Source organism: Gymnoscopelus microlampas, assembly GCF_963454915.1.
Source record: "Gymnoscopelus microlampas genome assembly, chromosome: 9".
Lineage (NCBI taxonomy): Eukaryota > Metazoa > Chordata > Actinopteri > Myctophiformes > Myctophidae > Gymnoscopelus > Gymnoscopelus microlampas.
Genome location: NC_139946.1, coordinates 35,269,807 through 35,295,758, shown reverse-complemented (window position 1 = coordinate 35,295,758; position 25,952 = coordinate 35,269,807). Strand labels below are relative to the sequence as shown.

The 25,952-nt window shown below is 42.3% G+C and overlaps 1 protein-coding gene across 1 annotated transcript in view; it reads left to right on the top strand.

Annotated features, from left to right (window-relative positions):
• raver2 (ribonucleoprotein, PTB-binding 2) overlaps positions 1-25,952 on the top strand; it is a 104,896-nt gene that overhangs the window by 35,670 nt on the left and 43,274 nt on the right. The window contains exons 3-5 of the mRNA XM_084067828.1: positions 8,920-9,227; positions 11,739-11,903; positions 23,946-24,137. Coding sequence (XP_083923954.1) covers positions 8,920-9,227; positions 11,739-11,903; positions 23,946-24,137 — 665 coding nt within the window. The remainder of the gene's footprint in view (positions 1-8,919; positions 9,228-11,738; positions 11,904-23,945; positions 24,138-25,952) is intronic.

Here is a 25,952-nt window from a genome sequence, read left to right as displayed (position 1 = left end):
CGCACAGCTTGTTTTAGCAGATATTCACTGATTGGCTTGTCGTTAGACCACTCCCACCTCCAACTCTGATTTGACAGGTTTTTCTTCGACCGTGAAAAGCCATAGTCCATATTCACACGGTTGCCATTTTGGAATTTAACATTGCATTGCTGTGGCAACTGGGGTGGCAACTGGGGTGGGATTTCATTGACTTAATGGCAATATGGCCGCCGTGTGAATATGGTCTATAGGCTCACATTATGACATCAGACCAAGAGGAGCAGTACACTCAGAGAGTGGGCGGGGTCTATGCCATAGACCATAGACTCTATGGTCTGGAACCAGGCTAGCACTATGAGCTTGTATATCTGCAATTTTTTTTTTAAATCGTGAAAATATATATACTTTTGTAACATTTGTAACTCAAATCTTTGCTTATGGGGGTCCCTGGAACAAAATGTTTTACAAATGTTCGCTTTAAAATATATATATTCAAAGATTTGCACAAATGTTCACGATTTTTCAAAAATAGCAGATCTACAAGCTCATAGCGCTATGAGCTTGTAGATCTGCTTTTGAATAGCCAACGAAATCTTAAAATGACACAGATGCGTCACATTCCCGGTCTTAATGGGTTAAGTGACAGCACCGCTGGAGTCGCTCTCTCGCTCTTCTAATTGCCTCCCAGGACACAGCAACCTGTCACCGCTCCAAGCCGTCATATGTCCATCTGTCTGCTGTGTGAGTCAGTAGGCCTACAGTACAGTGCATGTTAATCAGGACAGCCCGCACATGTTCCTGGAAGTCTTTGATCCCAGGCAAAGTACAGCACTTGCGTGAATGTACTTAGTTACTTTACACCATTGCACACACACACACACACACACGCACACGCACACACACACACACACACACACACACACACACACACACACACACACACTCGCGGGCGCACCAAAAGCGCCCACACACCTGTCCTGTTACTGTGCGTCTTATCTCTCTCAGTCAGGCAGGTGGATGATCATGTGTGTGTGTGTGTGTGTGTGTGTGTGTGTGTGTGTGTGTGTGTGTGTGTGTGTGTGTGTGCGTGTGCGTGTGTGTGTGCATGTGTGTGTCAGTGTTGCACCGGATGTCCTCATCCAGACAGAGCTGACTCTGTTGTGCTCCGTATCACACACACCAAACATAGCCGATCTACAAGCTCACGAAAAACAGATCCTCGTCATATATTATTAATTCTCACCACCATGTCCTCATGCTTGTTCCTAATATGATGTTACTTGTCATTGTGGCACTCAAACTTAACATAACTTTAGATAGATAGATGGGCTTTTTTTGAGTGGTGCCAACTACTCACAAGGACTGACTTTGTGTGTGTCTGTCCTTATGTTTGCGGACAGCCTCAACCTGTTTGTGTCTGGCCTCAACAGCTGCAGCTGATTGCAACACAAAGATGCAACCAGTTACACTAATTAAACACAAACAGGAGTGCAAACACATGCGCATAATGGACTCATCAAATTCATCACTCACTTCACTTTTTTAAAATTGATTTGATTTGATACGGTAAAACAAAATAAAAACAAATAACAATGAAAGCCATAATATATTTTTTTTACTCCTACCTTATTTATTCCTACTTTATATACAGTAGTTAACTTTTGGCTCTTCGGCTCTGTTGCTTGGAGGATCAGAGGGTCAGCGGTCAAAAACATAACTTTTTATTTAGATAAATGGTGTTGAAGCAATTATTTACAGTATGTGTGCAGCTCTCTTTTTCTCTTTTTAACTCAATAAACTCTTTTTATACAAGCTCATATGAGCTCTATGAGCTTGTAGATCTGCTATTTTTTGAAAAATCATGAAAAGATGAGCAAATATTTGAATTTTTTTCTTTTTTTTGGCGTTTGTAACTCAAATCTCAAACAATTTTTTTTCAAAAATAGCAGATCTACAAGCTCATAGCGCGGCACTCGGTGCCACGCTATGAGCTTGTATATCTGCTATTTTTGAATAGCCAAATAAAATAAAAAAATGACACACAGATGCGTTCCCGGTCTTAATGGGTTAACGATTTGAGTTACTATAGATATAGAGGTCACTCTCCCGCTTCACAATAATATGCAACCAAAGATAAGCAATCACAATCATTTTGCTGAAGTTGTTATTACTAAAATGTCATGCATTTAAAGTCCATCAGTTATTAGATTACTGTAACTTATTGTATGTTACAATGCGGTATTATAACATATGAACATTATGTTGACTTGATGTCGGTTTGGGTTTGGGTCACATATTACATCCTGAAAACCTGTCTCTTGAAAAGAGATGTGTTTGGATGAGATAGCATGAGTGTATTATTATTATTATTATGTATTATGCATGAGGGGTCAGTTCTGTGGATGCTCAAAACGTCTTACTTACTGTACTGTTACTGATGCTGGGGGCCCTGGAGGAGAGGAGAAGATAAGATGGGATTTTAGAGGAGAGCAGAGGAGAAGATGGGAATGGGAATGGGATTTTAGAGGAGAGGAGAGGAGAGAAGAGAGGAGAAGGTGGATTGGAGAGTAGAAGATGGGGTGGGATTTGAGAGCAGAGGAGACTTAGCTTAGAAGTTGAAAGAAAGTGACCCAGGGAAATGATTCCGTTAGAAGCGCGAGGAATGGAGTGAGATTTTAGCAGAGTGACCGATGAAGAGAAGGACCTGCAGAAAGGTGACAGAGATGGAACGACTGACGCAAGAAGAGCACCTTAATGAGGATAGAGTTAAGGAGGGTGGGATGGACTGACATGTGTTACCAGATGATAAATGGCTGCAAAAATGTAAAATCGATTAATTAAATTGATACTTTCAGAGAGATTTATGTACGTTCAATTAACCCATTAAGACCTGGGACGTGTGTCATTTTTGTGTGTCATTTTTAGATGTCTTTGGCTATTCAAAAATAGCAGATCTACAAGCCCATAGCTTGTAGATCTGCTATTTTTGAAAATATATACACAACACATAATATGTACACGTCTTGAAAATGTGTGCAAATCTTTGAATGTATATATTTTTTTAAGTGAACATTTTTAACTCAAATCTTTGCTTCTGAATCAGAATCAGTTTTTTGGGGGGAAAGAAAACTTATGTTGCTGTAATATCAGTGGTTCTAAATGATATGATTTGCATTTGTCCGCGAACCCCCTCCATCTCAAAATATGTTGTTCCAGGGACCCCCAGAAGCAGATATTTGAGTAAAAAATGTACATATATATACCGGTATTATATTCAAAGATTTGCACACATTTTCACATTTTTCAAAAATAGCCAAAGAAATCTTAAAATGACACAGATGCTTTCCCGGTCTTAATGGATTAACTCATTAATTCATCCATCCATACATCCATCCATTCATCTTTCCGTCCGTCCGTCCGTCCGTCCGTCCGTCCGTCCGTCCGTCCGTCCGTCCATCCATCAGTCGGAGTCCATTATTCATTCACTCTGTCTATCCAGCATCCATCCCCCTGTTCACTTCTCCATTTCCCCCCTCACAGCTTCTATATCCTTCTATTCACCTCTCCACCTCTCCTATCCATTCTTCATGAGTGATTGCGATGATGAACTTTGTTTTTGCCATTTTCCAAATAGTATCAGCGCTTTGCAAACAATGAAAAGACAAAAAAGAAAACACTATGTAAATGTTACAGAGGCTGTGTGCAACGGTTGCTATGATAGATATTGAGATATTATGTAATGATACTCTAGCCCTCTCTCCAAATGCTTTGGTGGGGGGGGGGGGCAAGTTGAAGAGCTGTCAGGGTGAGAGAGAGCGGCGTGATGGAGAGAACGAGGCAACAAGAGGAGGAGGAGGAGGCTGTCATAACTTACAATGCAACAGTACAATACAACAGGAGGATGAGAGGAATGTTGGAGAGACGAGCGAGAGAAGGGTGATCAGCTCGTCTGGAGAGAGAGAGAGAGAGAGAGAGAGAGAAATTGGCAGGGAACCATTAAGAGGAAAAACAAGCAGTAAGCTTAAAGGAGTAGTTCAGACAAAACATCTCCATGAATTCAAGGTTTAATTGTTAGAAAATAAGTATTTTTTTGGGTGAACTACTCCTTTAATGGTACTGGAGAATGAAGTGATGCAATCTTTGCGTGCGTGTGTGTGTGTGTGTGTGTGTGTGTGTGTGTGTGTGTGTGTGTGTGTGTGTGTGTGTGTGTGTGTGTGTGTGTGTGTGTGTGTGTGTGTGTGTGTGTGTGTGTGTGTGTGTGTGTGTGTGCATGCTTGTGTGTTTGACAGATACATGTGCAGATGGTATTTTTCAACAAGTAGTTCCAGGCCAGTGATCTGTGTTTGTGTCAGGCTCGCGTTCCAGCTGTGCTTTCTGTCTGCAAAGTATGCTGTACCTACAGCTAGTTCCATCTCATTAAACAATCTTTACCGTCTTTTTTGACAAGAAAGTAAGAGCACGATAACAGTGTGTGTGTGTGTGTGTGTGCGTGTGCGTGTGCGTGTGTGTATGTGTGTGCGTGTGTGTGTAAAAAATGTCTAACTGCTCTGACTTATAAAAATTGATCGAAAGTTATAAAGATATATTAAAAAAAATATTTACAGACAATAGTCATAATAATTGCATTGGCGTTCAATGCTGTGATTTGAGGATTTGTCTTATACCAGTGGTTGAACACTGCATCCTGGGTCACAGTAAAGAACTCTTGTTATTGTCATAATCGTGTATGACAGTTTGTGTACAGGTAGTGTAAAACAAGACTCGACTTTGTCATTTGCTCTAGAAACAGGCCCTTGTTATTCATCTATATTTATATTATAGTTTAACCCATTGAGACCTGAAGCCGATTCTACATGTCTCCTAAATCTCAACAGTATTCTGAAAAACGTATGTTTCTATATCAGTGGTGCTCAATCTTTTTCATGTCAAGGACCCCCAAAATTATATGTATTTGGCCGCGGACCCCCATCAAAATATTTTGTTCCAGGGACCCCCCAGAAGCAAAAATTTGAGTTAAAAATGTTTGCTTTAAAAATGTATTTATTCAAAGATTTGCACACATTTTCACGATTTTTCAAAAATAGCAGATCTACAAGCTTGTAGCGCGGCACTCGGTGCCGCGCTATGAGCTTGTATATCTGCTATTTTTGAATAGCCTAAAGTGTAAAATAATGCTTTTTAGCTCAAATTTAAAAATGACACAGTTGCAGGTCTTAATAGGTTAATACCAGTAAACTGATTTTTTTATACTGAAAACCAGGAATATGCAGGGGTGTTTTGAGATAGTTTGTCAAGGTTTGGTTGCCTTTCATCTGCCTGAGGATCAGTGCAACTTGAGAAAGTAACAGTGACAGACAGTCTCTCCTGAGTTGTTTAGTTCCGTGAAGCTTCACAGAGCAGTGGGGCCTTAAGGGGCTGAGATGGAATCAGCAGCAACAGCGCCGCCATCGCTATACCTCAACTTTAAAGGGATATTTCACCCCCCCCAAAAAACTTTTTTTCTATCGATTATTCACCCCATGGGGACTTGAATTCATGGCTATTTTTTTTTGTTTTTGCCGCATTCCTAAGCCAATACTTTCATGACTAGCGGACCGGTAGGCAGCGCTTCCGGTAGGAGAGACAAAGGAGACTCTTTGTGTCTCCTACCGGAACCGTTCTTGGCTTAGGAATGTGTCCATGACTTCAAGTCTCCATGGTGGTGAGTTAATCGATAGAAAAACAGTCATTTTGGGGGTGAACTATCCCTTTAACGGGTTAAGGACGGTGTCTGCATTGTCTCCTTCAACTCCCCTGTTTCTAATTAGTTCGTTCGGTAGGAAACATGACAGCACAATTACAGCCTTTGATGTGATTTCAGAAAGAAAGAAAGAGAAAAATAAGATTTCCTTTCCTTCAACCCTGCACACTCATTATAAGGGCAGGGGAACTTAATCGGCATGTTCAGAAGCAAAGACCCATAATTAAGACGTTGCCGCTTTTGTATATACTTGTGCGGATTCTTTTTTTCTATTTTCTTTTGTTAATACTGTTCTTTTTGCAGTCTGTCAGTGGTAGCACGTGATTTCCTGCATGTGAATTATACCATAAGACTTTAATATCTCCCTCTCTCTCTCTAGCTCACTCGCTCTCTTTCTTTCGTGGAGAAAGTATTCCCCCCCCCCGCCACCCCTCAGGCCGTATTGTTCTGTAGGAAACAACAATGAGAGGGAGCTTTAGAGTAGTAGCACCCAGCCCCGTATTCTAACCATATCCTCATAAAGCCTAATGTTAGCTAGTGTACTTAGCGGGTTAAAAAGAGATTAGGCTCTCTTAGCTTGGCATAAGAGGTGCATTAGAGTGTGTGTGTGTGTGTGTCTGTGTGTGTGTGTGTGTGTGTGTGTGTGTGTGTGTGTGTGTGTGTGTGTGTGTGTGTGTGTGTGTGTGTGTGTGTGTGTGTGTGTGTGTGTGTGTGTGTGTGTGTGTGTGTGTGTGTGTGTGCGTGCGTGCGTGCGTGTGCGTATGAGAGAGAGAGAGAGAGAGAGAGAGAGAGAGAGTGAAAGATAGTATTTGATGAGGGTAATTGATTTGAGTGGAGGCAGTATGTAAGAAAGGGGAAAAGAAGTACAGAGACTGAGGGAGGGAGCGACGGAGAGACAGAAAAGCGTACATTTGCACTGATGACATGAGGAAGACAGAGAGAGGATATAGAGAGAGACAGATTCAGACAGAACATCTTTGACAGGAAGTGGGGGATTTATTCTGATGCGCAACAGACAAGGGAGAGGAAGGACAGAAAGACAAAGACAGAAAGAGAATCGACGGAAGCAGAGAAAGCGACTGTGATGAGGAAAAAGGCAAGACGTGGAGAAAACCAGATTCACAGTAGAGATTCTTAGGCTTGGCATGCTTATTTTGGGCATGCCATTACAGGCAAATGTTTTTTAATTGTAAATATTACATCTTACTTTCCCCCCCACAAATTTTCGCAATGTGACGGTGACGCTATTTTTGAAAGTCAGGAAAAGTATGAAATAGGACTTTGGCATCAATAAATAATAGTGATGAATGATAATCATAACATAGGCTATTTTTACTATTTTCATCAAATTGAGGCTATTTTGCAAGGAATACCTTGAGATTCTGACTTGGCCTTTGGTATGCCTTGGGCACAAAACATTTGAAAACCATGGCGGTACTGCTCTTAAACGAATACTGCAGGGTCTCAGGATATTTTGGAAAACAACAATGGCTTTGTCATTGTTGTATATGTTAACTTTAAAACATACATTTCTGATACAAACACGTTACTGTGAAAAATATACCAGTTATTTTGTTATTAACCCATTAATACCTGGAACGCATCTGTGTCACTTTAGATTTCTTTGGCTAATATTGATTTATTTTAAGGATAGGATTTAGAAAACATTTTTAAGAATCGCCTCAGGTCTTAATGAGTTAAATTACACTTTCCATTTTTGACACCGCCTAGGGTATGTTTTCGTCTGAAAGGGATGACTGACCTTTCTGGCCTGAAAACAGCCGGCAGAGCTGATTAGACACGACACTGCACCAACAGCCATAGGCTAAAGCATTGAAATGGCCCAATCAGCACTTCAGACACACGTACACATTGCCTTCAGTAACAATGCACTTACCAGGCAGCAACCATGCACTTTGCCACTTTGCAGAGCGAGAGAGAGAGGAGATTTGCGTGAAATTATGAAACAATTGCCCTGTGCTTTTTTTTCCAGACCCTGCAGCCACAGTTTCAGTTCAGAAATCCCATCAGCAGTGAGGAGGACTGTTCATTTATTGTGCACATAGAATCTGAGATGGCGTTTTATGTCATTAGATGGTGAATCGCTTGAGGCTTTCCTCTGCGTAAAGCCACTTTATTTAGTAAGAACCAAAGCGTGTGATTTCTCCCTCTTTTTTCTTTTCACCCCTTCTTTATTCTCATATTTGGCTCTTTCTCTATCTCTTGCTTGCTTGCTCGCTCTTACTTGGCGTACTGCCATCTAAGCTGTTTGCTTATCATCTACATTTTTGTCTTTGTTTTGAGATGAGTGTTCAATGCTCTCCACAGACATACAATTCACACTAACAAACACTAACAAACACTAGCGCACGAATGCACACACACGCACACACACACACACACACACACACACACACACACACACACACACACACACACGCACACACGCACACACGCACACACACACAAAATAACAGTTGATGTACACATTCCATAATACATTTATCGCCGCTCATTTCACAGCCCATTAATCTGTCCATGGTCGTTCCTGTGCAAGGGTCAACGAGCCTGTTTCTGGCCACTTAGACCCAATAAAAAGCCCTGGGCTGAGACGAGTCTCTGCTTTATAGGTTGTAATGTCGTACGGTAACACAGACCTCTCTGTCACTCCCATTCTGCCTCCTGCCAAAGGTGTGCATGATGTGTTGTTGTGTTTGTGTCACATTGGATTCCCCCCCGACCCAGTGCCTCCCTATATTTAGCTAATGTGTTGTCTTTCTCTCTGTGTATCTCTGTGTATCTCTGTGTTTCTCTGTCTGTCTGTCTGTCTGTCTGTCTGTCTGTCTGTCTGTCTGTCTGTCTGTCTGTCTGTCTGTCTGTCTCTGTGACTCAAATGCATGTCTTTGTGATTGTCTGTGTGACCGTGCTCTCCACTTGTCCCGTCTCCTCCTCCTCTCTCTTTATATTTTCTTGGGCTCATGTATTTGTTTTTATCTGTTCTCTGTGACTTGCACTCTCTGTACTGTATATCTGTTCTAAATGTTTCTTCATGTATGTCTACCCATTTCCGTCTGTCTTTTCCCCTCATCCCTTTCCTTCGTCATCTGTCTGTCTGTCTGTCTGTCTGCCTACCCGTCTGTCTGTCTGGTTTGTGCGTGTCTCCCGTCTTTTCCCTGTGCCACTCCGTCACCCTCCTCTAGCCTTTGTGACTTTGCTGAACGGGGACCAGGCTCAGGATGCCATCCGCTCCCTCCACCACAGCACTGTTCGGGGCCGCTCCATCACCGTCACGCTGCAGCCCACCGACTCCCTGCTGTGCGTCACCAACCTGCCCCACACCTTCACCGCCCAGCAGTTCGAGGAGCTGGTGCGCGCCTACGGCAACATCGAGCGCTCCTTCCTGGTGTACAGCGAGCTGAGCGGCCACTCCAAGGGATACGGCTTCGTGGAGTACATGAAGAAGGACTCTGCGTCCCGCGCGCGCTCAGAGCTGCTGGGGCGGCCGCAGGTACGTGTTTGTCCACGACTGTGGTGGAAAAAGTACTCAAGTACTTAACCCATTAAGACCTGAAACTGTGTCATTTTTAGATTTGAGCTAAAAAGCATTATTTTACACTTTGGGCTATTCAAAAATAGCAGATATACAAGCTCATAGCGCGGCACCGAGTGCCGCGCTATGAGCTTGTAGATCTGCTATTTTTGAAAAATCGTGAAAATGTGTGCAAATCTTTGAAATATATATATTTTTAAAGCGAACATTTTTAACTCAAATCTTTGATTCTGGGGGTCCCTGGAACACAATATTTTGATGGGGGTCCGTGGCCAAATACATATCATTTTGGGGGTCCTTTACATGAAAAAGTTTGAACACCACTGATATAGAAACATGTTTTTCAGAATACTGTTGGGATTGTAGAATGGGAAGGGATTGTTGTTGGGAATGTAGAATCGTCTTCAGGTCTTAATGGGTTAAGTAAAACTATCAATACTGCAATGTAAGAAATACTCCATTATAAGTTCAAGGTCCGGAATTCAAAATTAAAATACAAAAGTAATGGTATCAAAATGTTCTTAAAATAACAGAAGTAAAAATACCCATTATGCAGAATGTCCCATTTCACAAGTTTTCAAATGTATACAAATCTTTTGAAAATATCTGATCAACAAACTCACAACGCGTCGCATCGCAACGCGTTGTGAGCTTACTTATCCATTTCTGACTGGAATGGGGAGTTTATTCCACAGTTTGGAGGCCAGGAGGGAGAAGAGTCTACTCTAGGATGTGTGGAGTCACTGGAGTGCTGTCCAGGGTATTTTAGGGAAGGCTGGTGCAGCATTCCTGAATTAGCTAAGTGAGCGGGAGGGGTCGTAGGGTTGGATCAGGCCTTGAAGGTATGAGGGTGCCATGCTGTGTTGGCAGAGAGTGCAGAGAGTGGAGAGAATCAAAGAGGCCATAATGTGTGGATAATGCCACTTAAATGTCCTCATTATCTTGTGCATGAAGAAGAAGCTCATAAAAGGTGGTATCAGTAACAAACTCAACTGTACATAGAATAATAATAATAAAACTTTATTTATATAGCACCTCTCAAAACTGGGTTACAAAGTGCTTCACACAAAAAAACAGCAAAATAAGAAGTACACAAAACAAAAAACAAGATAAAAATTAAAAACAATGCAGAAAACAAAACAGAGATGCACATGACCTAGACTAAGGCTGGGCATTAAAAGCTAATCTATAGAGGAGACTAGACCGCAGATAAGTCTGACTGTACACCTACTGTAAGTAATTTTTCTCTAGATTAAGCCTAGATTCATTACCATAATAAAAAGATACACAGTCAAAGACTTACTTACTTATCCATTTGAAACTTTGAGAATGTACAAATGTAACCAAACAGACAATTACAAGTCCATTTGGTAAGCTCACAGGCCCTACCTTACAAGTCCATTTGGTACACTCTCAAGCCCTACCTTACAAGTGCATTTGGTACACTCTCGAGCCCTACCTTACAAGTCCATTTGGTACATTCTACGAGTTGAATTAAGACTGGAGGAATGTACAGGGTATACAATAACAAAGTATTAGGAAAACGTATGTGCTGTAAAGTTTGACAATGCCTCATGACAAGTGGCGTTTATTTGGCCCAATATAAAAGACAGTTACAGCCAGAGCACAAGTCTAAGTAAACTGAAGCTCAAGGCTCGACAGAGGTGAGGAAAAAGAACAATTAATTCATTTGAGATGATAGGAGCTGTCAGTTGAGCCCCAACAGCCCTGAGAGCTGTTTTTCTCATTACATGGAAGAGCAGAATGTAGCAATTAAGTCATAAAATTAATTATTTATAAGTCATAAAATAAATTACAACAACAATGTAGAACAATACAAAACACATTTTTTTTTAATTCAGTTGTGGAATTCACACAAATTAGATCAGCTTCACTGGGTCTTCAGTCACCTATCAAATCAAATCAAATGTATTTATGAAGCACATGTTGTTGTAACAAAGTGCTGCACAGAGCAATATAAACAGCACGACAGAACAGTCAATAACCTACAGTATGACATAGCTGTCAACATTGGGATTTATAAAATAAGGGACATAAGGATTGTAACTATCGATTATTTTCTTAGCGATTATGACATTGATTAGTTTTACGATTAGACGAATAATTGAGAAGCAAAATATTTGGGGATCATTCTAAAAATGTTTTATATATCAATGAATTTAACTGATGTTTTATAATCAACACATTGATTAGCCTGATTAATCACTTATAATAGCCGTATTGTATACTTTTTCGTACAAATGGGTCGAAAAAAAAATCTAGCCAATCTACAAGCTCTCAACCCTACTGTATTTTAAAAAGGGGGAGGGGCAGAATCATCAGAAAAAAAAGTTCAAATCAATACTTTTTTTGATACTTGATTAAATCGATAGGTTGGATTAACTGTTGCACCCCTAAGGGAAATGTGCCAATCTACTGTAAGAGAACGTGTGTAATGGTGTCCCACAGGGTGAGAGGTCATTGATGGTGCAGTGGATGGACGTGAACCAGCTGAGCCAGGAGCAGCATCTTCATTCTAGGTGTTTGTGTGTGGACAGGCTGCCTCTGGACCTCTTTGACTCAGAAGAACTGACCCAGCTCTTCTCTGACACATACAAGCCCGTCTTCTGTCAGGTGAGGGTTCGTGCATTATGTTTGTGTGTGCGTTTGTGTGTGCGTGTGCGTGCACGCACAATTTATTATGTATGTCCAGGAGTATAAATACACACAGGCCACCCAGGGCATTATGTAGTACGTTTGGAGTGGAGATGTCATACATGTCAAAGACGGCATTGCTGCTACCATTGCTTTGCTGACAACAGTGTCACAGGGCTGTCAAATCAGCATTTATGAACCTGGGAAACGCAAGAACCAGTCTAGCAAATGATGGCAGTTCATACTGTTCATACACCACACACACACACACACACACACACACACACACACACACACACACACACACACACACACACACACACACACACACACACACACACACACACACACACACACACACACACACACACACACACACACCCACCCACACACACATAGACCTCCAGATACATCATCAGTGGAACTTCACCAGGTAAGAGAGGCTGGTGTGAACTAGCTGGTAGTCCAGTTCACGTTGGCATCAGCTCTTCTATTGGCCGACCTGCTACTTTGCCAAGCGACTGCTTCCCTTGACTGATCTGGTTGCTTAGCCTTGCCCTTAACCTCGCTCCCTGTAGCACTGTTCTGTTCCGCTCTATTTTTGTCTGGGCCAAGCAGGGCCAGACTGATTGAGTGACTCAGACAGACACTGAGTGATGAACTTTGACCTAACAATGGACTAGCCAGTCGCAGAGCAATCTCTATGGGATATATTGAGCAGAGTACGAGTGTTTACTGACAAGAGGATAGATACGTATAGTGTTGACAAGGACATTTCTGCAATTTTTTTTGTTGCTTAGATAATACTAATGTTGGACATATTATTCATATACATATTCATCCTACTATGAATGTGCGAAATCTCTGTGCGTGTGACTGTCTGCTCGTCTGTAGCTAATGTATCTCGAGAAACGGCCTACTGACCGACTTCAAACTCTGCGCGCACATCGGCGAGGACCAGAGGAAGTGCGGTGCCCGACGTCGAGTCGGTAGGATAGGCGGTTAGAGCTCACCTCCAAAAGTGCTTTCACTTCTGCCGCAAACAAGCAAAGTTGCATTTTTGTGTTCATTTCTTATGAAAGTATAGAATCAGAGCTACAGTATAAACTGAGGCATGAGTGGAGCGTCCGTGCGCATTGAGCGGAAGAAAATCTGTGCACTAATGCTTGCGCTCCTGGTGGGTTCCTAGCGTTACGCGATCACCACTTTGTGTATCGTTATTTACAGAACAGAAGAAGAGAGCGATAAGTTGAGTTCCTAAACTCTGTCATTTTATCTTGTAGTAGTAGTGGTTTGTATTTGTACAACCAGTACGTTTGTATTTGGACTTGATATGAGAGACAAACCAAGGGAATAATATTGTAATGATTTTACTATTGTATCGTAAAACCCAATCGGTACAGGATTATCATTAATGGGTAATATCTGGTAATTTCTGCACTGTGCAGGTCAATATAGTTTGTGATTATGAATTCGAAATATTAGTACGGTCTAATCTGGCAAACTAGGTCATACATTTCCTCCCAAATCTTATGGCTGTGTACTAGGGGTGTGCCGATACACTAATTTCACGAAACGATACGATACGATATTTGGCTCACAACTTCGATACGATTTCGATACGATATGATACGCACTTTTTTCATTATGAAAATATATGGAGGAGAAAAAAAGAAAATGCAAACAAATAATTCTATTTTTGCATTATTCAGACATGCAAACTTGTAGCTTTTCAGCTACAATAGCCGTTTTGAATCCAAATAGTATGACACCTGACCCGAAAAAAAAAACATGTTGTCACTCTTTTCACCTCGGGGCCGTTTGCATGCCTGATTATTATGATTGTAAAAAAAAAAAAAAAAAAAAAAGATTTTTTTTTTTTTTTTTTCAAAAACGATATTTTTTTTTTCCAAAACGATACATATCGTCGCGAAAACGTATCGCGATATATCGCGGGACGATATATCGGCACACCCCTACTGTGTACTGACTGTTCAAACATACACAATAGGTTAGGGTGGTTAGTGGTTACTTCTCCTCACACTTTAAATGTTCTACTTCAGTACATATTAACAACAAATATTACTGCCATTATTATATTACCACTAAAGAAAATTGCATATGAACATTTCATATCCAGGAATTCACATTATAGACACAAATAGCCCACATAGCCCATACATGGCCCAGCCAAGCTTGGTTTCACAGAAACATATTCAGGAACATGTTTTATTGTATATATTTTTCTACTGTATATTTTATTTCATTTGTTCTGTCACAGTCTTTTCTGCCTCTATTGCACCCTAATCCATTATATTCATCCGCCCCCACATGTCCATTTGGGCATCACTCACTCGCATCTGTCATCCACCGTATATATTCCCAATTTTAGCTCCACCCCTCTGGCCTGCTCCCACACAGAAATCAATACACCTACATCATCTGGGTCCCTTGACGCTTTGTGGGCGTTTAGCTCATGTTGCTACACTGTTGCAGAGCCAGCAGGCGTTGACCTATGGTTCAGCATTTTGTGCGCGTCCGTGTGTGTGTGTGTGTGTGTGAGTGTGCGTGTGTGTGTGCGTGTGCGTGTGCGCGCATGTGTGTGTGTGCGCGCGTGTGTGTGTCTGCGTGTGCGTGTGTGCGCGCGTGCGTGCCCATATAGCATTTGAAACTCAACCCACACAATCGATCATAATTTACATCAATGACAAAATGATAAGGGAAATTATCCAATAAAATGTATTAAAACTGGCACTTGAGCTGATAAAGTATTTATTTGTTTTTTTAAATATAGTTGTATAATATAGTATATTGTATCATAGTTAGTATTATATTTGTTGTCCCTATATATTTTATTAGTGTGTGGGGAGGGGGTTCTAAGTCTTTATTTGATACTCAGCCGGCTGAGAATCGAACCAGGGACTCACTGTCAGGCATTAGAGCCCATGTGCTCTGTGCCCTAACCACTCGGCCAACGGGTTGCTCCACTATGACGGCTTTTAAAGGTTTATACAAAGTTCTTCTTTCAGTTAGTTAAATTTCGTATTTCAATTGAACAAATTTGAATCAGCGAGTTGACCAGTTGAGATAACATTATTCTACCAGGGAAGAATAGGTTATAAAAAAATAATAGAAGGTGGTCTGAGACTTTGCATTGTGCGTCATACTCACTCTTGATGGATCTGAAGGGCACTTCAATCCATCCTGCTGATGTACAGGCAATCTATTACAGTACCTCCACAGAGGCCACTGAACGCTGGCCACTTGTCGCACTCACCGCCTTCACGGAGCACTTAACCTGCACCCGTGCACCCCCTCCCCATGCCCTATAATTTCGTAGCACGGTCCAATCCTCTTACCAATTTATACAATCTCGGCGTTGAATTAACGTTGAAGATGTTACTGTGTGTCCGTGAAGGGCCCTTCTTCCCAGGCATGTGTTTCAGTGTGAGTCATGCTATGAGAGGTGGATGGAGGCGGACCTGACCATAAAGAATGTCAGCTGTAATGGGTTGGGGGAGAAACCAAACATGTAGGAAGTGGGAGATAAGAGGAGGAGAGTTTTTTCGAATGTCAGATCTATTAGAGGGATCGGCGTATGGATGGATAGATGGATGGAGTGAGATTGAGAACTGAGAATGTCAGCCCTAATAGCGGAACAGAGCGGGGGGATGGAGAGATGAAGTGATGTGAGAACGTCAGCCACAATGAAGGGATGGAGATGGGAGACGTTCGCAGCCAAAAATACAATAGTGACAGCCGATAACACAACAAAAACAAGCTTGTTGAAGTAGAACGACAGCACAGTGACTGATGGAATACTTGGGAACTGTGTTGGGATGGATGGCAAGTTGTATTGAGGGAGAGACTGACTGTTGAATGAATGAATGAATGAAGGGGAAATGAGGGAGAAAATGCAGCCACATTAGAGGTATACGGGTACAGATCAATAATGGCTGATACAGTGTCTGCCTCAAAGGAGACGGGGGACAGGGGTCCTTGTAGAGTATCTTCAGAGTATCTTCATGTCGATGTCCTCAGTAGGTGCAATGGGAAACCAAATTCTAGCAAGTGCACTTTTCTCGCTGGTACCTACATGTTACAACTTCTGGGGGTCCCTGGAACAAAATATTTTGAGGTGGGGGTCCACGGCCAAATACATATAAGTTCACTTTAAACAATTATATATATTCAAAGATTTGCACACATTTTTCACGATTTTTCCCAAAAATTGCAGATATACAAGCTCATAGCACGGCACTCGGTGCTGCGCTATGAGCTTGTATATCTGCTATTTTCGAATAGCCAAAGAAATCTAAAAATGACACACAGATGCGTTCCCGGTCTAAATGGGTTAAATCAGCAATAGAATACATGTTCAAGAGCATCTTTCATAAAACCCCAATGGTCTCGGATATTTCCTAAAAGCAATGGTTAAAGGCTCAACCTGGGATTTTTCTACAATTGGTTGGCTGTATGTAGAACAACAGGAACAAGACGTTTAGAATGATAATACTGAAACATCATGATTTTACATATTGTGCTAATAGTTTAGGAAACAGAGCGGCAGTGTGGGCGGCCTTCACGCCGTTTCACAAAGCGCGGATTGGGACCTGGCCTCACAAAGAATCTCCGTTGTGTGAAATGTATCTATTCATTTATCTTTGCTTTCATCTCTGTGCACAGTTGATTAAAGACTTTGAAAGCATAAGGTTTATTGTAAGATATATGGTTGACACAATTATAGGCATCCTTTACTGAGCATCAAATCTGAATCTGAATGTCTAAATGTTATTCTATGAAGGAAGAGAGGCCTTTTTAATTGAAAACCACCCGACAACTATGACACTTGTGGCATATTGTTTTATCTAAACTTGTTTACCTCATTATTTCACACTCACACTCTCTCTCTCTGTGTCTGTCTCTCTCTCTCTCTCTCTCTCTCTCTCTCTCTCTCTCTCTCTCTCTCTCATCCCTCTCTTTCACACAGTCGTATGCTTCCCACTGACAAGTGTACACTAGTATGGATCTCACTGTCAGGATTCTCCCTCTGTAGACAGTTGTGACATACAGTAGCAGTCATGACCTCAGCACTCTGGTTCAGGCTAATGACGCACACACACACACACACACACACACACACACACACACACACACACACACACACACACACACACACACACACACACACACACACACACACACACACACACACACACACACACACACACACACACACACACACACACACACACACAGGGTTTCAGTGGGTTTAGATGTGCCACTGTGATTCAGTCTCTGCTGGCACAGGGATCAAGCACACAGGTCAGGAGCTGTCTCTCACACTCATGCGCGCACACACACACACACACACACACACACACACACACACACACACACACACACACACACACACACACACACACACACACACACACATACGCACACGCACACACACACACACACACACACACACACACACACACACACACACACACACACACACACTGACAGCAGCACACACACAGATGTGCATATTTCTTTGTGTACTGTAGGTCAACATCTAAATCTCCTCAGGGCTAAACCGTGATCTGACTGTCTAGCTACTACTGTATGTCAGCCTCTTTGTCACTCCATATTTCAACTCAACAGCAAAATGTTGAGCATGTAGGTTTTATGATACCACATTTTAATGCAGCTCTACTGCATTATATATATTCATACAACACAAAAAAAGTTTAATGATGTCAAAATATTTTTTTTCCTGCTGACATTTGTTTCATTTTACAGTAAAAGATCACACCCAGTGTTAAGTGAGTGGTGCCTTTGATGAGTTCCACTGTCTCTTGTTTGTGTTGCAATCAGCTGCAGCTGTTGAGGCCGTGCTCGGACGGACACGCAAACACACACGGTCAAATGTAGGAGTGGTTGGCACCACTCAAAAACTAGAGGACATAGCTGTAGACTTGAGACTTGACTTGGACTCCTCTGCTGTGACTCTTGATTTTCTAGCACTTTTAGATTCAATTTGACTTGAAAAATTTAACTTTGAGTAACCTTGGTAACTAAAGTACTTGGGGCATTTTAACACTGACGTGGCAAAACATTCATATCTCCATCATCTCAGCTCAGCTACTGAATTAACTCATACTGAGACATTATTCAGTAGACTCGTCTAATTACTGCCTGGTGGCTGTTTACTCACCCACCTGTTTGCTTCCCATTGCCTTGAATCATAAGCACATTTCTTTCCCAGGGTTATGGTGAGGTTGTGTGTGTCTCTGTGGCTCTGATGACTGAATGGAGACTTGATTGGTTTGGTTCTCAGGCGATTATGACGACAATTTGCAGGTGGAATTTGCTGCTCTTACATGAAGTGTTGTTTGCGTGGGTGCTTCCAACAGGAGTTTGCCAGTTTATAGGGTTATATGGTGCGTGTGTGTGTGTGTGTGTGTGTGTGTGTGTGTGTGTGTGTGTGTGTGTGTGTGTGTGTGTGTGTGTGTGTGTGTGTGTGTGTGTGTGTGTGTGTGTGTGTGTGTGTGTGTGTGTGTGTGTGTGTGTGTGTGTGTGTGTGTGTGCTAGCCCTGCATTTTACATGTATGAATTTTTATGAGCTGTCTTTCAAAGCTGAGCCTGCCGTGTCAAGGGGGGCACATACCCCCTACACACACACACACACACACACACACACACACACACACACACACACACACACACACACACACACACACACACACACACACACACACACACACTCACACACACACAGCCCAATGACAGATGCCACGTCAATGAATTGTACAACCGTGACCTTACTTATAATTTGTCATACCGTTGTCATAGCTGTCGGGTGGAAACCTGGCATGTTCCTTTTGTATTATTATTAGGGTTAGGGTTGAAATATAGAGATACAAGGTTTCTGCCTGACAGCAACAATATCCTATCTTCTGTTCAAATTGCCTTGTGGGTGGACGGTGGGCGTCACAAACATAACATTGGGAACGATTGTCAAGCTTCATATGATTTGGTGCTCTGACCAGCGCTACGCTACGCGGCCTGAACATCTAGTTTACTACAATTCCTCACGCCGGCTGTAGTAACTGTAGTACAGATGGTCATGTGTGCTACTATCCCTCTACTACTACCACTACTACTACTACTACTAGTAGTAGTAAACGTAGTACAATAGACCAATTAATTGTTTACTAACATTGAGACTGGATGCGCAGGTGATTGTTTCACGCAATCAATTTCCAACCTGTTGTTTCGGGGTGCGCTAGTTTCAGCACACCCCAACCCCCTCTTGTGTGTTGGCTAGTGTGGCACGTCCTGGCGAGACCTGATAGAATGGGTTTCATTTAGCGCATACTGGTTGCACGCATACTGGTTCTTATCAGTGTGACGTCGTCTGTTAAGGGGTCTATACCACTTCTATTAATTACTAAAAGAGTTTTCTCTTAATAAAAGTGATTGTTTTGTTATGTTGTAAAGCGACTCTGAATACCATGAAAAGCGCTATATAAATGTTGATTATTATTATTAAGAATTATACTTCCAAGCGCTCTGGTGGCGCAGTGGTAAAGTCACTGTCCACCACCACGAGGTTGTGTTCAAATCCACCGTGGTGCATGCGGCTTTGTCAAGCGTCTTCTACACAAACACAATTGGCCCGTGTTCGGGGGAGGGGAGGGGAGCCGGGCGGGAAGGGTGATACTGGTCATTGCACGTACGTACTCCTACGGGCTGGGGGGCGGCACCTGTCAGATGGGAGTGTTGGCCGGGAGGAGTAGTTCGAAGGCTCTACGTCCTCCTGGTGGGGGCTCCTCAAATTATTGGCTACTCTAAATACATAAAAAAGAATTATACTTCATGCAATCTTGCTTCCAGCTGTATTGAATATGCAAGAGACAATTATGAACAGTGGTCCTTGTACTTTTAGCACTACAGTACTACTACTGTACTACTCAACTACTACTACTAGCCTACTACTGCTGCTTTTGTCATGCTTTTTTTCTCCAAACCATGTCACAAGGACAAACGAATGTTTTCCGCCGGTGCAACTCTTATGTCTTTTCAATTGAACACACAAATAAATAAACCAGTGGAAACAGTGGAACACCCTTTCAAGTGTAAAATGTATTTCCCAAACCGCAAACACTTTAGTAAACACAGGTTATATATAGAGTTGCAGCCGGAAGCAAGAAAAAGCAGTAAAATATCACAAGGTGTTCTGCCGGTAGGACTGAAACGGCTATCTTCAATAGCATGTGAACGTGAAATGGGTGACATTTCCCTTCAAAGACTTATATGGACGCTATCAGCGGAAAGGAAATGAAAGGGTCTTTCTTCATCAAACTTTGTGACAGACACACACACACACACAAATACACACACAAACACACGCGCACACACACACGCGCACACACGCACAGGTTTCTTTTTTTCATTACGCTGCAGTGTGATTTATGTACCAGTCTCGGCCCACTTGCAGTGCAGTCTTATTTGTCATGCACATTCAGAAATAATGATTAGCGTGTTTGTATTTTGTCACGCGTGTTTCTTTCTGGCTCATTTCCTCACAGTCCCGCCCCCTCTCCCTCTGTACAGTACGCTCACCACACTCACTCACTCACTGATGGTTCTTGGACATTAAAAGATTTTTACTGCGTACCCCCCAATTCCCCCCTTCTCCTTATCACACCCACCCATTAGTCCTCTCTCTCTCTCTCTCTCTCTCTCTCTCTCTCTCTCTCTCTCTCTCTCTCTCTCGGTTTCCTCTACCATCAGTGGTAGATTGGTTCTGTTTATTTGCATGCATTCTGCTTAATGTATGCCCATGATGAAGGCGTATCGACCCACTCGTCTCGGCAGCCATCCATTTAGCTTCACTCCTTCCACTCCCCCTCCCCACTTGGCCAACGCTCCCTATACCCCTCCTCTCTATCCGTACGTCTCCAGCCATCCATTGATATCTTAGAACGGGGGTCTTCAACAGGGGGTCCGCCAAATCTTTGTGTGATAGGATTTTTCTTTTTTTTTACATTAACCACTTGAACCCTCGTATTCCTATTCTGAGGAGAACTTTAGCCAACAATTGCAGATTTACAAGCTCACACAACGCCTCGCAGCAGCTCTGTAGATCGGATTAGTGTTGAGGGAAAAAAGAGCAGACCAAGTACAGAGTGGAAGGTTAAGTTTACTAAGTATTGACGGTTTAAGTGGTTCATTAAATGTCTGAAGTGAAAATACACATTAACATGAATCCAACAAATATGAAATCTATGAAAACGTTTCATCTGCAACACAATTTTATACAGTATAAGCTAAGGCACTGGTTTTCAACCTTTTTCGCGTCAAGGACCCCCAAATTGACACATATTAGCTCACGGACCCCCCATTTGAAAAGATATGCCAGGGACTCAACCATTTTGATTTCTTGGGTGTCCCAATCTACACTGTATCATCATCAGTGTTCATTTAACTCTGAGAGTGTACAAATGGAACCAAATGGACCCGTTGGGGTCCATTTGGTTCCATTTGTACACTCTCAGAGTTACAGACACACAAGGGTCAATTTGGTTGCTAATTATTAATTTGGCTGGGGACCCCTGGAACCCCCTCAAGGACCGCTGGTGGTCCCTGGACCACTGGTTGAGAACCACTGAGCTAAGGGGTCCTTGGACTTGAAAAACATTGAAGACCCCCTGGCTTAGAACAACCTCAGCAGATGAATGAGAGGAGAGTAGGAGGTGTGGTAGGAGGGAAGGGGTTGGATAGAGCCATGATACTGAAACTCACTGTGGTTAATATGTCTTAAAGTGATGTACTGGAAATATTATAATTTATTCTCACAATAAGGTATACTCACTGTAATGATGAGGTTTTTTAAATAATAAATGATCAATGGACTATGAATAATATGATTTCAAACATCTCCTTATGCTGTAATGCATAATTAGAAATGCATAAAAAAATAAATTAAGGAAATGATTAATGCTACTAGCGGAAACTAAGCATAACTTTTTCATGTATTCCGTATTTGGATTGGACATGAAAGGGGCAGTTGTGGCATTCTGAGCTAAAGAATCATTATTTCTGAATAGCTTTCATTTTTCAAAGCGTTTGTGGTATATACCGTATAGGAAAACCTATATTCACATAATCTAATTGCACTTGGCAAGATCCATGTTATTTCCGTGGATGAGGGCAAAAACCTCAGATCTTTTTATTACAAGTATGTATGTCAAGATACTTAAAAATAGCCTCACAATGATGATCACTTCCGCGCTGTCAGGCCCTTCTTGGCGTTATTTTATTCATGTAGTTAAATTGAATTCATTCATTATTATGCCCATATACCAGTATGGCATGTGTTTTTTTAAAGATATTTTTGGGGCTTTTATGCCTTTATTTGGACAGGACAGCAGGCTGACAGGAAATGGGGAGAGAGATGGGGGGAGACATACAGCAAAGGTCGTAGGGAACGGGAGTCGAACCCGCGCATTACCAGCGTAGGTGGTACAGTATGTGCCTGGACCGGGTTACATGTCGCCTAACCCTAACCGCACGCGGAAGCCACTAGTCGGAGTGGCGAGATGTCGGAATGGAAGGCGGTTACCGCCTGGACTGTGAGGCCAGCGGACACCCATTTGGTTTGTTTTGAACCAAAAGTCATTAGCTTTTAGCTAATAACTAGTAGCCCTTTTAGCCAATCCATGACCCATTAGCTATAAGCTATTATCCTGCATGCATTATTTAGCTGCTCTGAACAGTAGCCATTGGTAGAACTGTTGACACTTACTTCAATGAAACTTGGCTTCAGCAGGAATGCTACTACAGTACAGTAGGTAGAATATATACCCACAATAAATCTCTGTTATTTAACAGAAACCATGAAAAATCCAAGGGCCTTCTTTTGCTCATATTGGAATGAGACCCAGGGGTATTTTGCAATGTGGCCATTGAAATAGATGATCTTGTTTGTAGTTGAGGTGAGTGTGAAACTACTATTATCTCCACCAAGCCGAAGGCTCCAGACAGAGATTATGTTTTCGCCCCTGTCTGTTTCTGTGTGTGTGGAGCTTATGTAACAAAGTCCAAATTCCCAAGTCCAAGTCAAATTTCTTATTCTTGTATAGATCTAATTTTTTGAAAATGTGTTTAATAATCTTAACCTATAAGGACATGCACCAGGTTGTAAATGGTTAAAATATATATGTATATACATATTTTTTTATGGTATAGATTTGATTTAGGGCATTTTGCTCATAGACACACATCGCCATGGCCGGGAATCAAAGTCATTTGTATGCAGACAGTATCAAAGCAAACCAGAAACCAGAACCAAATCAGTCCAACTCCAGAGCAGAGGAGCATGTACTGTAAGTGGAGATGATGTTTTCCCTGTCACTGTTGGACAAAAGAGCTGAGCCAAGCTGTTGTACCTCTGTCATAACACACACACATGCGCACGCCACGCACACACACACACGCACGCACACACGCACACACACACACACATGCACGCACGCACGCACGCACACACACACACACACACACACACACACACACACACACACACACACATCATCATCCCTCATCCTTTATGAAATAGAAGTGGATATAGGAGGCGTTATTTTCTATGTGCAGCTTTAGATGAAGATGTTTGAGTGTGTATGTGTTTCTGCATTTGAACATTTAGTTCAAAACTGCTCCAGTTAAGTTGCTCAGTTGCCTCACAGCCTTCAACTTCAACTAATACATAATTATATTTAATATATTTAATTTAATAATATTTTCTATTTTTGTAATTTCCTTAAGCCAAGTGAAAATAGCTGATATACATGGTCACAACACGTCACATCGACATGATGTGAGCCGTATGTGAGCTGAATTTATAAAAGTTCTTTTTTTTATATATCTTGAAAAAGCGTGAAGCTTTTTAAAATTGGCACAACCTGTTGTGTGGTAAAAGGGTATGTTTTCAACTGATGCACGTGTTTGTGTGTTTGTGTCCTATAGCTGGCTCAGGACGAGGGCAGCCCCGTGCGGGGCTTCGGCGTGGTGGAGTATGAGAGCGCGGAGCAGGCGGAGGCCGTGCTCATAGAAATGGACAGAACACTGGTGGGAGGACAGGAGATCCGGCTGTCTCTCTGCACGCCCGGCACCTCGGGGCGAAGCACGCTGGCTGCACTCATCGCTGCACAGGGAGTGGTACGTATGGAACAAACACCACGTCCGTGCACTTATGTGCACACGCCTACGCATACAGTACATTACATACATGCATGCACACATGTATGTGCACATATAGAATAACTCTGAAAGTGTGAAAGTGTGAAAATGTAACCAAACAGACCCTCTGCATTTGCAGAAAAACACAGGTCTCCGCCAGGTCAGGTAGGTTATTGTGGCCCAGCAATGTTCGGAATTCACCAATCAGGATGGAATATGAAAAATCTGATGGATCACTTGACTATAGAGATAATGTGTACAGTGAAAAAATCTGCCTCCTGGTGGCGCTATAACAGGCCCATGTGAACAATGTGGGTTCTGCTCTGGCATCCAGGGAGTGTGTGTGCACAGTTTCGCAAGCCAACGGTGCCGGAGATTAGCTGTTAACGGGACGGACGGACGGACGGACGGACAGGGTGCAAAACATAGTCTTGGCCAATCCACACAGGACTCACAGCAACATCCTGAGTATTAATTTAGGCTAGCCTCAGGATTTTACTGTGTGCGATGAAGAGGCGCAGAAAATCCCCTCAGTCAGAACCCTTTCAGTAGCTTGTCAGAGAAATGCGTGCACAACAATGTATATACACACTGTACACTCTAAATTATCCATACTAAGTACTACTAACTAATGTAATGCATTGTAATTTACTCAGCCATGCAAGAGGACAACCGTTTCCCTACTGGCAGCTTGCAGTGGGTTGTTGCATAAGACCAGCTGTTGCCTGTTTTATGCAAATTGGGTTTTGAAGATAAAATCAAAAAACACTGAGGGAAATCTCATTTGTCCCGGGAATTAATTAATCACCTAAACCCTACGCACTCTGTTGACCAGAGACCCCCCCCCCCCCCCCGCGCAGAGAGCTTGTAGACGTGATATTTTTTTGCAGAATGTTCGCCCCCAGCATATGGACACTTGGGTTCATGTTGTGTTAACCCCTTAAACCCTCTATACCTTAAACCCTCTGTACATATCTGTACTTAAAGTAAACTGGACGTGAGTTGCCCCTGTACTTGGTCCGCTGCTCAGCTCTTTTTTCCTCAACACCAAATCTCTTTGGCGAAAATAGACCAGATCCACAAGCTTACAATGCTATTTTTGGCGAACATTTCCTCCACCATAGGGATGCCTTAGAGTTCATGGTGTTAATGCCGATTGTAACCTTTTCCACCTGAAGAGACGAGCCAGATGTTAGTGGGTGTTAGGTCTTTTTTTGTCCAGTGGGAAAGGCCCCTTCACTGTGTTGTCTCTCCCACAGGGTATCGGGGTGGAAGAGATGCACTGACAGTATAATTATAGTTCTATAGTGTACTGTAGACCGTCTCTGTCTGCCTGAAATAAACCACACCCTCACACACCAGCAACACATTCTGACACGCACAATCTAACACACCCATTATCCAGAGAACACAGACACACATAAGTGGCCCTACAGTATGTGTGTGAAGATGAGCATGTACGGCACATTATGTACCTGAATGCATACAGTACACACACACACACACACACACACACACACACACACACACACACACACACACACACACACACACACACACACATGTTTGTATTACTATACTTGCGAGGACATCAACATTTTATGAAGCCGATTTTATGATGGATTTATTTTTGGGGGCATTTTTAACCGCAAGTCTAAAGGTCATTACACGCCGGCGATTATGTGAATATATACGCAAAATTCGACTGCGGTCCGAATAAATAAAAGCCGCTTTTTCGCTCCGCGAAACTGATGTGGAAGCTTGCATTGACTTTATAAGGTTTTAAAAAGAAAC